This window comes from Aspergillus alliaceus (genome assembly GCF_009176365.1).
Source record: "Aspergillus alliaceus strain CBS 536.65 unplaced genomic scaffold BDW43scaffold_15, whole genome shotgun sequence".
Classification (NCBI taxonomy): domain Eukaryota; kingdom Fungi; phylum Ascomycota; class Eurotiomycetes; order Eurotiales; family Aspergillaceae; genus Aspergillus; species Aspergillus alliaceus.
In genome coordinates this window covers 308,324-321,383 of record NW_022474698.1, presented here as the reverse complement: position 1 = coordinate 321,383, position 13,060 = coordinate 308,324, and the positions used below count along the sequence as shown (strand labels likewise).

The window sequence follows — 13,060 nt, the reverse complement described above, 5'->3', positions numbered from 1 at the left end:
GGTGGCAATATGTATGCTGATCGGAGGTTTAGTCCGTCACTATTGGTTAATGTGTAGGGGGAAGGCCAGAGTATGATCTATTCAGGGATGGGTAGACGATACTCGCGACTGGCCCCGTCTTTTTCGAAGTTCTCCGGCCGCCATTTACTCCTTAGGGTGAGGAATTTTCCTTTTCCTCTTTGCGTGTGAATGTGTTAGTGAACCGAGCGACAGCTCGCTTAACCTAGGTACCTTTCTGATAGATACACCACTTATGCACCCGGAACAGGGGCCGGTGGAGTATCCCAAGTCATCGGAATCGGTTTCCATTTGGCTTGACTTCTGGGTTGAAGGGGTATGTGGAACATGATGGAGCCTTCGTTGCTTATCCCAATAGGAGTAGTGGACATGGGCCAGTTGTATCCCCATTGTGCATGAGGAAAAGCTTGGACGATTGGACGTTGGTACCCTGAGTGTATTGACTAGATATTGACCTTTTTTCTAACCGTCGACGCCCCTGACGTCACGGGGTTCCAACCTCAGACACACCTCCTGCTGCTCCTGCTCCTATCGCACGAACATGCATCCTTCGCGCATGGCTCTGGTGGAGTCTTTTTCATGGCGGAAACCCACTGCTCGCCTTGACTGGTTCCTACCATGTAGTATTCAGAGACATGCATCATAAGCTCGGATATCCCAAGGGAAGAACTACCTAAATCACCTCACATACCATACCCGTGACCTCTCCAGTACGGTATACCGACAGTTTTGGGAACCAGTGTCAGGGCTCTAGTGGTAATAGTTGGTTTCCTTTTTCTGATCTCCACTTTTTCTTTTCTTTTCCTTTTCTGTTTGGGCAGAACAAACGGTTTCTTTTTTTCTGCTCCTTTTATGCCGATGATTACTTCAAGGGGAAGAGACATCTAAATTTGCAGACGGGCTGATATCACACATGCCAAATCAGTTAGTTCTAGGCCCATTCATGGCATTCTCGAGGTCCCAAGATCCATCCCAAATGTTTTGTTGTTAGGAGAGTTGTTTCTGCCAACATTAGTCTGCCGTCCCACATATGTACACCTGGTACATACCTCCTTAACATCATTGTTCCAACGTTGGCAACAGATCAGAAAAGAAGATACCCGCCATAGTTAGCAACAATCTGCAGGGGACGGGTTAGTAATATTGAGTTGGGTGATCGACAGAGGCCATCAGTCGTATTGTTCGGTGACTTCATTTTGCTTCGTAAAGTGGTGGGCCGGTCGAGCATCTACCGACCCATGAGGTCTGTGGAGTACGGTTAATTCCGATCGATTTCAGATGATTGATCAAAAACGAATTATTGGAGATTCACCAAGGCGGAGGGTTTGGACCTTGAGAGGGTTTGGCTGAAGTTGAACGTCCCTCGGGCCAATGACATCATGGCGCAAGTTGGAAGTGAAAGTTCCCATGTTGCCGTTGTGGATCAAGTCTGGCCAATGCTCTTTCTGCTCGTATATTGTCGTTGTTCGCTTGTGATCTCATATCGCACTTGTAGGGACCGTGGCCCATACTCTTCCTTATTAATTTGAGCCGGTTGCACGGATTCCCAAGGTTTATCTGCTATATCGGATTTAAAGATCAATATTCAACCCTTCCGATAGCGTCTGTGTCTACTACACTATCCGTACTACTTCTGCGTCTCGAAATACCACTTCCCAACTTCCAGGCTGCCGTCTTTTACTGACATCCTTCTGGTGAAGGTAAGTGGGAGACTGCCTTTTCATACCAGAGTCAATGCTATTTGAGCCGTCATCGCCTGACACGACCTCTATTTATCTCGCGCGAAAGCAGCCGTATGGAATGCCTCTTTCTGAACCGGTTTTGTAGACGATGGTACCGCTACCGAGACGATGATTTCCCGGCCGCAGATGCTCGCTACGTGCCACATTGTGATGATGACTTGAACTAACCGTTCACTCAGAGCTAGCAACCATGACAACTTCTATACAACAGTCGGAAAGCGTACAGCCTATGGATATCCCCGACGGAGGAGGGACCCGCCCTCCTGGTGGGAGTTCCCTTCGGATGGATCGTACGGTGAATCCCCCTACGTCAGTTGAGAATTATAGCCGCGTTATGCTAGAGTATACGCAAAACCGGATGGCGTCCTTCGCCGACTTGGATGCCGACAAGGGTTCCCCCGTCAGTTGCAGCAGTAGAAGCAGTGCAGGTAGCGGCGAGAGCGGTGACTTGTCTAGTGGCATGTATCGTCGAGGCCCTGCACCTACCTCTGCAGGTGTCTCCCACCATGACTTCGGTGAGAGAGGTGGTCGCAAGTCTACTAGGCACGGTGGAAAACCCCCATCTTTCTAAACTGGCCAGCGTTCGCGCCTCAAGGGGGGGCGGTTGAACGTGGTACTGGTATCTCGTTACCTTGACAAAAAGGCACTGCGTGTCTTGCTGACGAGTTGACGATATGGTATACAAGATTCTGGTGATGTGGAGGAGACCGTTTGGTGTCCTCAGGCGTTTTATTATAGCGAGAGAAGTTCTGCTTCAGCAGATGCATTGAGAGCAATCCCGTGGTCAAGCCGAGATTGGTGCCTGTCCTTCATTTATTTTAGCCCATTCGATATATATGCTCCTTTTAGAGCTTTCTCCATCAACTGATACCTGCAAGGCATCAATCGGCTCTAAAATGGACATGACAAGTTCCCTGTTTAGTGCTATTGGTTTTGATGTGCTGGCACACTGTCCACCCAGAAACAATGGAAACCCACTTTAGTTTGGTTTTGCCTTTATAAAGTCGTTCGTTCTGCAGTGCTGGTCATTGTATTATGGCCTACGACTCTGCCATTTTTTAATTCATCTTCTTTTTTGATTATAACTGTTCGTCGTGTTAAGTTACGAACAGCTAGGAATCAACTTACTCCCCCATTTACTCCACCATTTGCTATACCTGTATAATTCTCTTTTGACAACAGTTTTAGCGGCTTTCGTGTACAATGTTTTCCTAGAATGTTCATGTACGGTGTTTTGTTTGAGTGACTACGACAGGTTTTCCGTGTTTTACTATCAGCTCAAGCATCAACAGCACTTGATATCTTTTCCACCGCTTAAAGTCTGGATCAAATGTGATTCACTTCACGCGAATACAATCTGACAGGATGCTTGTGCATACCTTATGTATAAACTTCCTCAGAAGTTTATGGTTTGCATCCTGACTTCACAACTGTGGTCCCTTGCATGGGTTTCTACATCCCCCGTCTTAACCTCAATACAAATGAATGCCCACAACGCAGATTTTTTGTGATCAAATATACCCTTTTGTTATTATTAGAAGAAAGATATCGATTATATCGCGACAAATCCAGCATTTCTGATTACTCTTAATTAACCCGCCACTGCATTCCATCCACACACTCTAACTTCATCGCGGATACCAACGTGTCCCGTCGCACATCCCTTGTTTCTGGTCTCAGCATATACCCTGCGATGCGCGCTTTGAATATATTCATTCACACCTACACCCGAAGCTGATCAAGGGGATACTTGCCGCGCATTAAACATAGGGATGAGCGTAGCCCTTGCCAAAGGGAGTGCCCCCATAAAAAGCAATTGACCGCATGTACCTCACCATACCTTCGTCGTTCTTTTATCAAACTAACATACATCTCCTCAGGCTCCCTCTTCTATCGCCACCCACAGGAACCAGACACTCTAATTCAACAACTCCATACGACCGCAAAGTGAACAGCAATTAACTACACACCTTCCCCCCCCCCCCCCCCCCCCGGAACCAAAATGAATCCCAAATCAATATTCCTCCTTTTAACGACTATAACCCTCTCAACCGCAATCCCTTTCTCCCAGCAGCAGACCCAAACCCCAACTGCAACTTCAACCACACAAACCGTAGACCCAGTCTTGAGCTCCATCATCGCTGCCTCGGCCTCAGCATCAGCGAACAACAACACCTGCCCACCCTCCCACCGTTCTAAACAATGCTGTGAAAGCGTCAATTCAATCGCTGATGATATCACCAAGCCGCTGGGTGGCCTCCTCCCATTACTAGAAGGGACAACAATCAGTAGTATCCTAGGATTTGATTGTAGGTCGTTCCCTCTCTGGTCCCTCCTTCTCTCCATCTCTGTTTTATATGTTGCTACTCAGATGCTAAATATGATACAATGATAGGCCTAGAAATGTCCGATACAGACCCGAACACAGACTGCAGACATGATGTCATGTGTTGTAATGGCCAGCCGGGGAAGAACGTATGCTCCCCTTCCCGTCCTCTCAAACCATCCCTTGTATGTCCACGTACAGGGCATAAACTGACTCAAACAAACAGGCAAAAGGAGGCGACCTCTTCAAGGAATGCGAACCGTTCGACAAAGCGCTTGCGGATAAACAGAATGCTCTGAACAGGAACAAGCTGCGACCCATTGAGAAAGCCATGAGTTACGCCGCTATGACTAGTTCTCTGGCAGCGTCTTCAGCGGCTGCTGCTTCGTCTGGGGGGTTGGTTTCTAGGGGTGTGTTTGCTGTGCCTACGGGTCAGTAGTGTTCGTTATTGGGTGTGTGTAGAGGTGGAGTTATGTGCAGGTTCGAATGTTTACTTTCTTGCGGCTGATTTGAGACTTTTCTATATAATGTATTGTAGTGTATTTGTGGAGCTACTTTGTGGGTAGGTTAAGATTTGTCCGTACAGTGCGAATTGTATTGTTGGCTTTCATAGATTATCATTTTAGTATCTTATTATACATAACATTTCTATCTCCATCCACGGCCAGGCGGGTAGCCATGCTGGTTCCAGCCTCTCCCAGAGTGAGGCGGAGGGAAGTGATAAGACCCCGGCGGCATCTGCTGTCCCTGTGGTACATGTACTGGGGGGAATTGCTGAGGAAACTGCCCACCTTGTGGTTGGAACGGGGGTGGAAAGTTGGAAGGGCCGTATTTTGGCAGAGGTGGGGGCGGGGGTGGCCATTGCCCCTGATAATTAGGTGGAGGTGGAGGTGCTCCTGGCATACCCTGAGAAAATGCGGGTGGTCCCGGTGGGAAATGCATTGGCAGTGGCGGCGGGGGGAAGCCTGGAGGCACCCCGTTGTTGAACTGGTTGTGGTGGTGTGCTGGGGGCATACTCCGTGGTGGTGATGGAGGGCGAGGGGAATAAGATCGCTCCCTGGAACGTGATCGCGATTGAGAAACAGAGCGTGAACGAGAGTCGTATCGGCCAAATCTACGAGGTGGTGTGCGAGTCCGTGACCTTGATCTGCTCCGTCTGCTATCGTCGCTGAGGCTATCGCTGTAACGCCTTCTCTTGTGAGGGCTTTGGCTCCGGCTTCGAGAGCCGGATTTTGAGCTTCTCTTCATCCGTTGGCAGAATCCTCGGGACCAGCCATAGTATGTATCACTATCGAGAATGTCGCCTGTAATCCCGTCACGAATGACTGTCTGGCCTAGCTCGTCTATATCGACTATCTCATCTCCCTTGGGCTCTGGTTTATCGGCTCCATAAATCTGATCAACGTCTTTTAGAAACGCTTTTAACGCGTCTACCAGCTTGTCATCCGCTGGCCCAGCCAGGAATTGCAGTGGTTTGACCGAATCCGGACGAAGAGGCGCAGTTGAGTCCGGGATGATGTGAGGGACAAGGTTACCAGCGGGAAGGTCATAGTAAGGAGTAGACGGGTCCCCATGGGTGGATGGCATGGTAAATGGTACATCCTTGCTCGGAAGTCGGTTCGCAGAGTCTGTGTTACTTTCTTCGACGTCAATGGATGCCTTGACAGGGCCCGACAATGCGGAGTTCTTGACCACCTCCCGCAGTTTGTTGACATAATCACTGCCGTAGTAGCCATGCTGATCCCAAATATCCAACAGTGCATCCAGTCGTCGATGGTGTTTCGGGTTCTTCTCTCGGTCGTAGGAAGCAGCGTAGCCTAGCAACTCCACAATGTACGGCTGTGATGAACCAGTAAAGGTGGAAAATGCGGCAGTCGAATCCAGATGATACTTGGTATGATGGAATAAATCATTCAGCAGGTATAGTATGTGCAACCTTTTCCTTTTCATGGAAGCGGACTGGGTCTGCTGCGGCTTGGCTTGCGGTTGCTCTCCGTCCTCGCTGAATGAACTGGATAGCGCAACCAGGTATTTGGCCCAAACATTTACCCGATTAGACGACGAGACGACGTAATTGAGAAGCCATTCTTTACAGGTCTAGCGGCCGCGCCGAGTCACAAATTTAGTATTGCAGTTTACACCGATGCCAAGGACTCGCAATCAAACCTGGATGTTTGCTGGGGAGCAATGCGATAGCGCCCTGTCGAGTGAGGTATGGAATGCTGTAATCTCGTCGCGCGGGACAGACGTAGGGTCTGGGCGTAAAAGCCCCGCGGAGAAAGAGGCCTTCGCAATGGCAAGTTGATGAGAGGCCATTGCGGGCAGCAGTATCTCTTCAAGGGTGGTGGTGTTGGGGGTTCTTGATGTCAGTTTGGCGACGGAGTGTTGATTGTGCTGAAGGTTCCGCTTATCGCACGTGACCAATCCTAGATTCTCATACTGTTCCCCTTTCTGACCAACTTTCTCATAGAAGCAGTAATATCAAAGATCATATGTCAAAAAAAGCCACACGAGGGCTGCTACTGTCCAACACTTGCTACGATACAAATCCCATATTCACAGATGAATCCCTTGGCAAGGATTTCACGGCTATATCATGCAGCTGACCCTGGGGCATGGAAGTTACATCGATACTAGTACTTTCAAAGTTATCTAGATGGATGCGATAAAAGGCCTCTGCAGATTGGCTTTCGTGCATGACATCATGCAGTGCGATGTAAGACAAAGAGATGTACTAAGAACCCCAACTCATCGAATAAAATATATAGGTGGGTATACGAAGTCCTAAAGTTATGGGTAGTTCCTACAGTGGACATTTTCTAGGAACCTGCCCTAAAAATAGTCTACAAAGTTTCATATAAACTCCACCTTTTCAGAGAAATCTTCGTTGAATATGCAAGGAGTATAGAGCTCACATTGTTGCATTGCTGTCGCCTCTCGGGTGGGACTACCAGAAAGACCTTGGCTCAACGTATACGCAGTGGGAACAAAGGATCATTCTAATTGTGCGTTGGAGAGATGATCTCCATCCTGTCCATGTTCAGTAAGCTATATACCCGACTACTGCAGCTGAAGAATCTCCTGGATCTACAGTGGTTTGTCATAGGAGTAAAGAGCATGACCAATAAAGTCCCTTGGGAGTGTGGCTATTGGACCGCTTCGGTCAGAGGATATCAGCAGGCTAAGGTAGCCTATATGTGGTAATACCGATTACAAAACTTATTATAACGACAGTTTGATGAACCGCAAACTCTTCTCCCCGAATTTTATACCACATATGGCGTTGGGAGTGGATCTTGCTGTCAGCAGCCTTCAGCTTTGCCATGTGGGCTTCCTCCTTAAGTGGGTTTCATTTGGAAGTTCAACGGGAGATATCAAAATATTCCTTGGTTCACAGCATGGCCCATAGCGCGCCGTTGATCTGTACCGGAAAATTACAAGGATACTTGAAGCTAGTAATCTAGCAGACCACAATTGGCCGCATCACTTTATACGGACAGGAGAGAACCCTGAGTCCCTAGCTTTGTCTATTTCGATTATCTTGTGTTAATACTTCTTACGTACAGCGACATTGATCTGCAGCGTCGGAACTTATACTTTTTTCAGCTCCGAACTCGGCTCTACCCCGAAATGAGCGGAGTATACTGAGTTTCACAGGCGCCTGGGATTCGAATATGGCTGTGCCGCTGTGCAGGATCTATCTATAAGACGTCGTTAATATAAGATACTAGTAGCACAGTCTAACGGTCCTATTGAACTAATGTCTCACTAATAACGGAAAATCTTGGCACTTTAACCAGCCAAAGTGAACCCTATTTTCCCATTTCAGTAGTCATCTAATCCTACATATATGTCTCAATACGTACACACGTCTTTGGCGTACTCCTGCCTGTATTAGTTTAATTGTACCAATATGCACAGTGGCAAAAAAAAAAGCTGAGATGCTGGATATGCTATTCAATGCTCGAGCTTTTGATCAGCTTAGTTGCTCAAACAGGGTACATATTCGCATATGTTATCTTTCATACAACCATGGCTGCGCCTCCCACACAATATGAGCCACAATTCACTGGTCAGCCCGAGGTGATGTTGATTGTAATGGAGATTTCTTCTGGAAAAGGCGAAGGCGCATAGGGATACTGCTCTTTTGCCTACATTAGCTTTACCGCTTATCCGAAGCATCCTGAATTAAAATCCTGCCCTGCCAAGAATGATTCCACCACGCTATCAGATAGAAACCCTGAACAGTCCCATACCCCCCACACTACGGATAGTGAAGTTGGTAGTAGAGCTACATGACAGGGTGATTTGCTGATCTGGGAAGCTGGACCACACTCAGCTCCTCATATATAGGCGAAGACCTCTCGAACATGAAGTTTGGCACACGAACATTCATCCATACAGCTGTTTCCAACTATTCGGATGCTCTTCTTGCCAGCTTGAGCATTGGTGCCCTATCGCGCCACTGTCGTGACGCTGAGCCCAGACAGCCAAAATGGTCAATTTTCTTCGTTCGTGGCTATCTTTCAGCCGTTTAATTACCCTTTCTCTTCAACGAAGTGCGCCTCTAATATTACGCGATGCCGAACCACCTAAGGCGTTCAGTAAACAGCTTCTAGTGCGACGTACACGATACCGTAATAAGTCACATCATTCTCATCTGGAGCCTCAGAAGCAGGACACTTCCTACTGGGGCGGCATGCCCGAAACATCCAGATCAATCAAAAATCCTCTAAACTCCTAGCAACAGCGTCTCAAGATGGAAACACAGCTTTCGCCGAAGTTATAGTCGATAACGATGACGACACGAGCGTTATCTCCATGGAGAAATTCAAGTACCTATTGAAGTCAATTCATTGCGCCAACACTAGTTTGGCAGTCAGTTTCAAAGACCATAAGTCGTTCGCATTTACCAAGCGCGCATGGAAATGGGTTAAATATCGAACGTAACACCCTCGTTCTGATTGTCGGCACTGGCCAGTGTGGATGGAATACTCATAGGTTGCCCCTTGCCGTTTCAGAAGTTCGATTTGATGAGCACAGTAAGACTGCAAATAGCAGGCTCGACGATCAGATTGGAAAGACGTATTCGATTCCTTGGAGCTCTCAGTGGGAAAAGTGGCTATAAAAACCGTGCATAATGCATGTGTCGTGCTGCAGCACAAAAAGAGGGGAGAACACGACAAGAGCCTGACCATGGACTTCAATCATCTGTGGGACCTTCCCAAGAAGGGTTTCTCTACTCCTAGTGATGCCTTCTCTCTCACACTGTCGTGCGATAGCTGTGGAACTAAGGGAAGCCTCGAACTTGGTTTCTATCTGAAAGACCGATAAGCATATACCAAAGGCTGCAACATTCACACTCATTTTCCACGGCGTGTCTGCAAGAATAGGGCCCAAATTGACGTTGAGTGGAGACTTTACCGATCGATCTTCTCAAGAGTTCGACATTGCCAAAGTACCGATATATGGGTATTCAATTCCTAGGATCTTAGATTTAGGTCCAGAAGTTGTCTTTAGCCCTGGATTCAGCGTGGGGCCGGTTTCTGGATCGGCATCGGTTTCTTCAGGAATAGATATCGAACTCATGGACTCTGCAGAGCTCAAGATTGACCTTATCTCACCTCAGGTAGTGCACTCCTGGTGGACCCCGCAGTTGCGTACTGAACCCATGAAGGTAGATGCTCAAAATAAGGCTGGCGTGGATTTTCATGCCAAAGCTGCAATCCAATTAGCCGCTGTAGCGTTCGGTATGTACGATTGATATTACATGCATGGATAGCATTACTGATCTGAACAGGTCATGGGTTTCAGGCAGGAATCAATCTGAAGCCTGTCCTTGGAGCTACATTTGCTCTTTCTGGGTGTGAGTAGAAGTCATGCTTTCTTTTCTTTTCTTTGGCTGACGGATCTAGCAACTAGTGATGCCTGTGCGAATGATGCAGAGCACCATGTCCTTGGTGTCAGCGTGGTCCCCTCGGCCGGCATTAGTCTTAATGCAGAAATTGCGAAAGCCAGTGACTCGGCGAACCCATTGGCAAAGATAACTATTGCGGTAAGTTGCGCATACATGCAAGGTATTGGTAAGATCGCTAACCTCCGGCAGGATCTCAAGGAGGCCCTACCAGACGCGTGTGTAGGATTCGGTCCCGTTGTTGCAAATAGCAGCCTACCACACAAACAGGAGTCAACTGATATGGCGAGTGGCCAGTTGGATGCACTTGCAAGTGATTCTTCTAACAGAACTCCATCTTCCCATCTCCATAGCAGCCACGTTAGAAGACTTCAACACCGTCATCATCACGGAAGACGGCATTAGATGCTAGCTTCACGCTATGAAAATTGTTATACATGGAGACTAGTCTATTTTCTACCTCGCATAGTAAACTATAGGATTGTCCCATATTCCCTCTTCAGGTCTTCTTTGCGTTTCTATCTCTCAACAACAGTGTCATCGTGTTTACCTTTTTTATTTACTGCTTATATTTACTTTCGTGTACATATACATGCATTTATAGATGTATAGTCATCTCAAAAGTTTGAAGGAGAAAGACAGACTTCCTTTCATGACATTAAGTGTACGTGGTTCTCGATGGGGGAAAGTGGAGAGGTGGTATGATGAAAATTAACTCTGGTGTCTTGCAGCCACTGGTGGAGCATCAGTCTTTCGATGTATGTAGATCCTATCTACGATCATCGGCACCATCTTTAGCCAAGCCATGTAGTAGTTTTGCTCTAATAGCCTCACAGCCCTACATCATGGTACGATAATTAACCATCGACCACCGACCTTGCTCCTAGATTAAGCCTTGGATAGGTATGGCGGTGGGTACTCATGTCAGACTCCATACATATATATACATGTCACAAAAGAAAGAGTTCTCCACGATCAGCACTAAACATGACAAACTCTTCCAACTAGGCTAGTGGGACAAAGCGCAGCCCTGCACTTTGTTATCTACAGTATAAGCTTGACCTAAATTAAGTGGGTCGAGCGATGATATATTATTGTGTCTTCTAGATCTACTATAGTTCTTTCCAATGGATTCCTTTCCTAACCAGATACTAGACTAAGCCATATCTGTCTGCAGGCCTATTGATGTGAATTCCCCAGGTTTATACTTGGAATATAACTTAGTATAATAAGTGACGAAGGAAACAGTTTCTTTTACTACTAGTATTAGTAGTACGTGATTATTGCTCGTGGGGAGCAAGATGCCCTAACTAGTAGTAGTATAAATCGCTGACCCACCAACTCATATAATCATCGTAGAGAAGCTTGAGCCCTGGAAAAGTTACATACATACATCTACCAATGTAGGGCTAAAAGATCATTCTCAAGCGCTGACTGAAGATCTTCCAGAAGGTGGGATTAGAGCGTTATTTCAACCCGCCGACGTGTCGTATAGCATAAAATACTAGACTTTGAGTTGAAACAGGGGGATGTTAGGTAACTATGGCAATTTTAGGGACCACAGGCAGACAAAGGAAAGAAAAGCACACCGCTGCCTTCGGAAGGGTAGTTGCCGCCATCAGAGCACTGAATGACGATGAATTAGCGCCGCAGGTATCGAATGATGCGACGGAAACGCGATCCCCGCCCGTGTTCCTGCACCCTATTTATTGATAATAAAGTAAATAAATTAAAATAAATCTTTCCTTCGGCCGGAAGTCCATTTTGCCCCTCAATGGCGTGAGTTTGCACATCACGGAATTCATTTACCGTTGGTTGATGCCCTATGGCTTTAAGCATCTTGATTTTGTTACCACTTTGTGTATTTTCCCCTTATATATTTCTTTTTAATTGTAATTATATTGATCATGCTGAGCGTCGTAACAACAGTGCATCCTCTTATAGGTAATAGTAAAGAGTACTTTACAGGGAATTAGGAGAATAGAATGTTTCCCCCTTCACACCATGTCATCATCGACACACTTTTAGTTTCATTTTATTTTATTTATGAGAAAGAAACCCCGCAGAGCAACAATACAAAAAGTCTCCACTGGGTCGCAACAAATCGGCCCACTCGGCTCCCTTCTCTCTATACAACGTTGTTGGTCCTACTACTACTAATAATAATATCTCTCAACCCCTATATATTGAGAAACCCCTGTTGTTTCTTCTCTGTGTTGGACGACAGTTCAAATTTTAAATTCTCGTGATTACCACTGTTTCTTTCCCAACTCCGTCAAATTTATCGTACCACATACTGTACGCTACAAGTACCAAGCTACGCGATACAATCATACAAGACTACACTATAATACACTTCACTACCTGCATTGCACTGCAGCTACAACTACAAGATGGCTCTCGCCGTTCAGTTCGTCCGCCCAGCGATTCGCCATTTCTCTGTCCGCCGTCCACGGCCAGATACTCGCATCTCCCGATTCGTCACCAGCTCGTGTCTCTTTTCTGCGGTGGTGTTGCCATTTGTTCCGCCAGCTCTTGAAAGCTCTCGCGCCAAAAGTACGGGTGGTCCCAACTATAATAAGTACTAACCATCTCGACTCCTCAAGATTTGTATACGAGGTCTCGGTTCCTGATTGGCTGACCTTTTCTCCAATAGGCCTCCCCCTCTCTGTTTCCATGCCCGTTAAGAATAACGGTTCCTGGCCATCTGGGATATTTCCGTACGACTCTTAATCTTTGACATTACGACTTATTTCCTTTTTCTCTCTCGATATCATCACCTCGAGTGGACTTGCAACTGGCAGGAGTACAGGCGTTGACATGCATTCATTTATATACACGACAACATGGAATCCGTGGTGCCAAGCACAGACCGTTGGAGTTTGCTGGCGTTTTCTTTTGGATCAGTATTACCCATCCTTAATTTTTGTTCTCACTGCGGTCCTTTATAATTACGAATTCTGGGGGATTTGCCTACCATGTGGACCAGAGAAATGCATGATCACCGCAGCGGTCATCTGAACTTACCCACATTCAAATTGTATGTTCTTTCCTCTTGTA

The 13,060-nt window shown here is 46.8% G+C and overlaps 5 protein-coding genes across 5 annotated transcripts; 4 read left to right on the top strand and 1 right to left on the bottom strand.

The window, feature by feature from the left end:
• The first annotated feature begins 1,803 nt into the window (after positions 1 to 1,803).
• Positions 1,804 to 2,749, top strand: BDW43DRAFT_272702 (uncharacterized protein). The gene is made up of 2 exons (XM_032041562.1): positions 1,804 to 1,851; positions 1,940 to 2,749. Exon 2 carries the CDS (start codon positions 1,951 to 1,953, stop codon positions 2,329 to 2,331), a length of 381 nt encoding a protein of 126 aa, XP_031901571.1. The 5' UTR covers positions 1,804 to 1,851; positions 1,940 to 1,950; the 3' UTR covers positions 2,332 to 2,749.
• A 1,013-nt stretch (positions 2,750 to 3,762) lies between these two features.
• Positions 3,763 to 4,525, top strand: BDW43DRAFT_309993 (uncharacterized protein; the record flags this gene model as incomplete). The annotated part of the gene is made up of 3 exons (XM_032046813.1): positions 3,763 to 4,069; positions 4,156 to 4,235; positions 4,313 to 4,525. The coding sequence occupies 3 exons, from the start codon at positions 3,763 to 3,765 to the stop codon at positions 4,523 to 4,525; spliced, it is 600 nt and encodes a 199-aa protein (XP_031901570.1).
• A 172-nt stretch (positions 4,526 to 4,697) lies between these two features.
• Positions 4,698 to 6,432, bottom strand: BDW43DRAFT_272701 (RNA polymerase II-binding domain-containing protein). Its single transcript, XM_032041561.1, has 2 exons — positions 6,253 to 6,432; positions 4,698 to 6,183 (listed from the first exon to the last, which is right to left on the bottom strand). The coding sequence occupies exons 1-2, from the start codon at positions 6,400 to 6,402 to the stop codon at positions 4,735 to 4,737; spliced, it is 1,599 nt and encodes a 532-aa protein (XP_031901569.1). The 5' UTR covers positions 6,403 to 6,432; the 3' UTR covers positions 4,698 to 4,734.
• Positions 6,433 to 9,673: 3,241 nt separating this feature from the next.
• BDW43DRAFT_309991 (uncharacterized protein) lies at positions 9,674 to 10,405 on the top strand (the record flags this gene model as incomplete). The annotated part of the gene is made up of 4 exons (XM_032046812.1): positions 9,674 to 9,836; positions 9,887 to 9,952; positions 10,002 to 10,141; positions 10,193 to 10,405. The coding sequence occupies 4 exons, from the start codon at positions 9,674 to 9,676 to the stop codon at positions 10,403 to 10,405; spliced, it is 582 nt and encodes a 193-aa protein (XP_031901568.1).
• Positions 10,406 to 12,393: 1,988 nt separating this feature from the next.
• BDW43DRAFT_309990 (uncharacterized protein) lies at positions 12,394 to 12,733 on the top strand (the record flags this gene model as incomplete). Its single annotated transcript, XM_032046811.1, has 2 exons — positions 12,394 to 12,556; positions 12,657 to 12,733. The coding sequence occupies 2 exons, from the start codon at positions 12,394 to 12,396 to the stop codon at positions 12,731 to 12,733; spliced, it is 240 nt and encodes a 79-aa protein (XP_031901567.1).
• Positions 12,734 to 13,060: the final 327 nt, after the last annotated feature.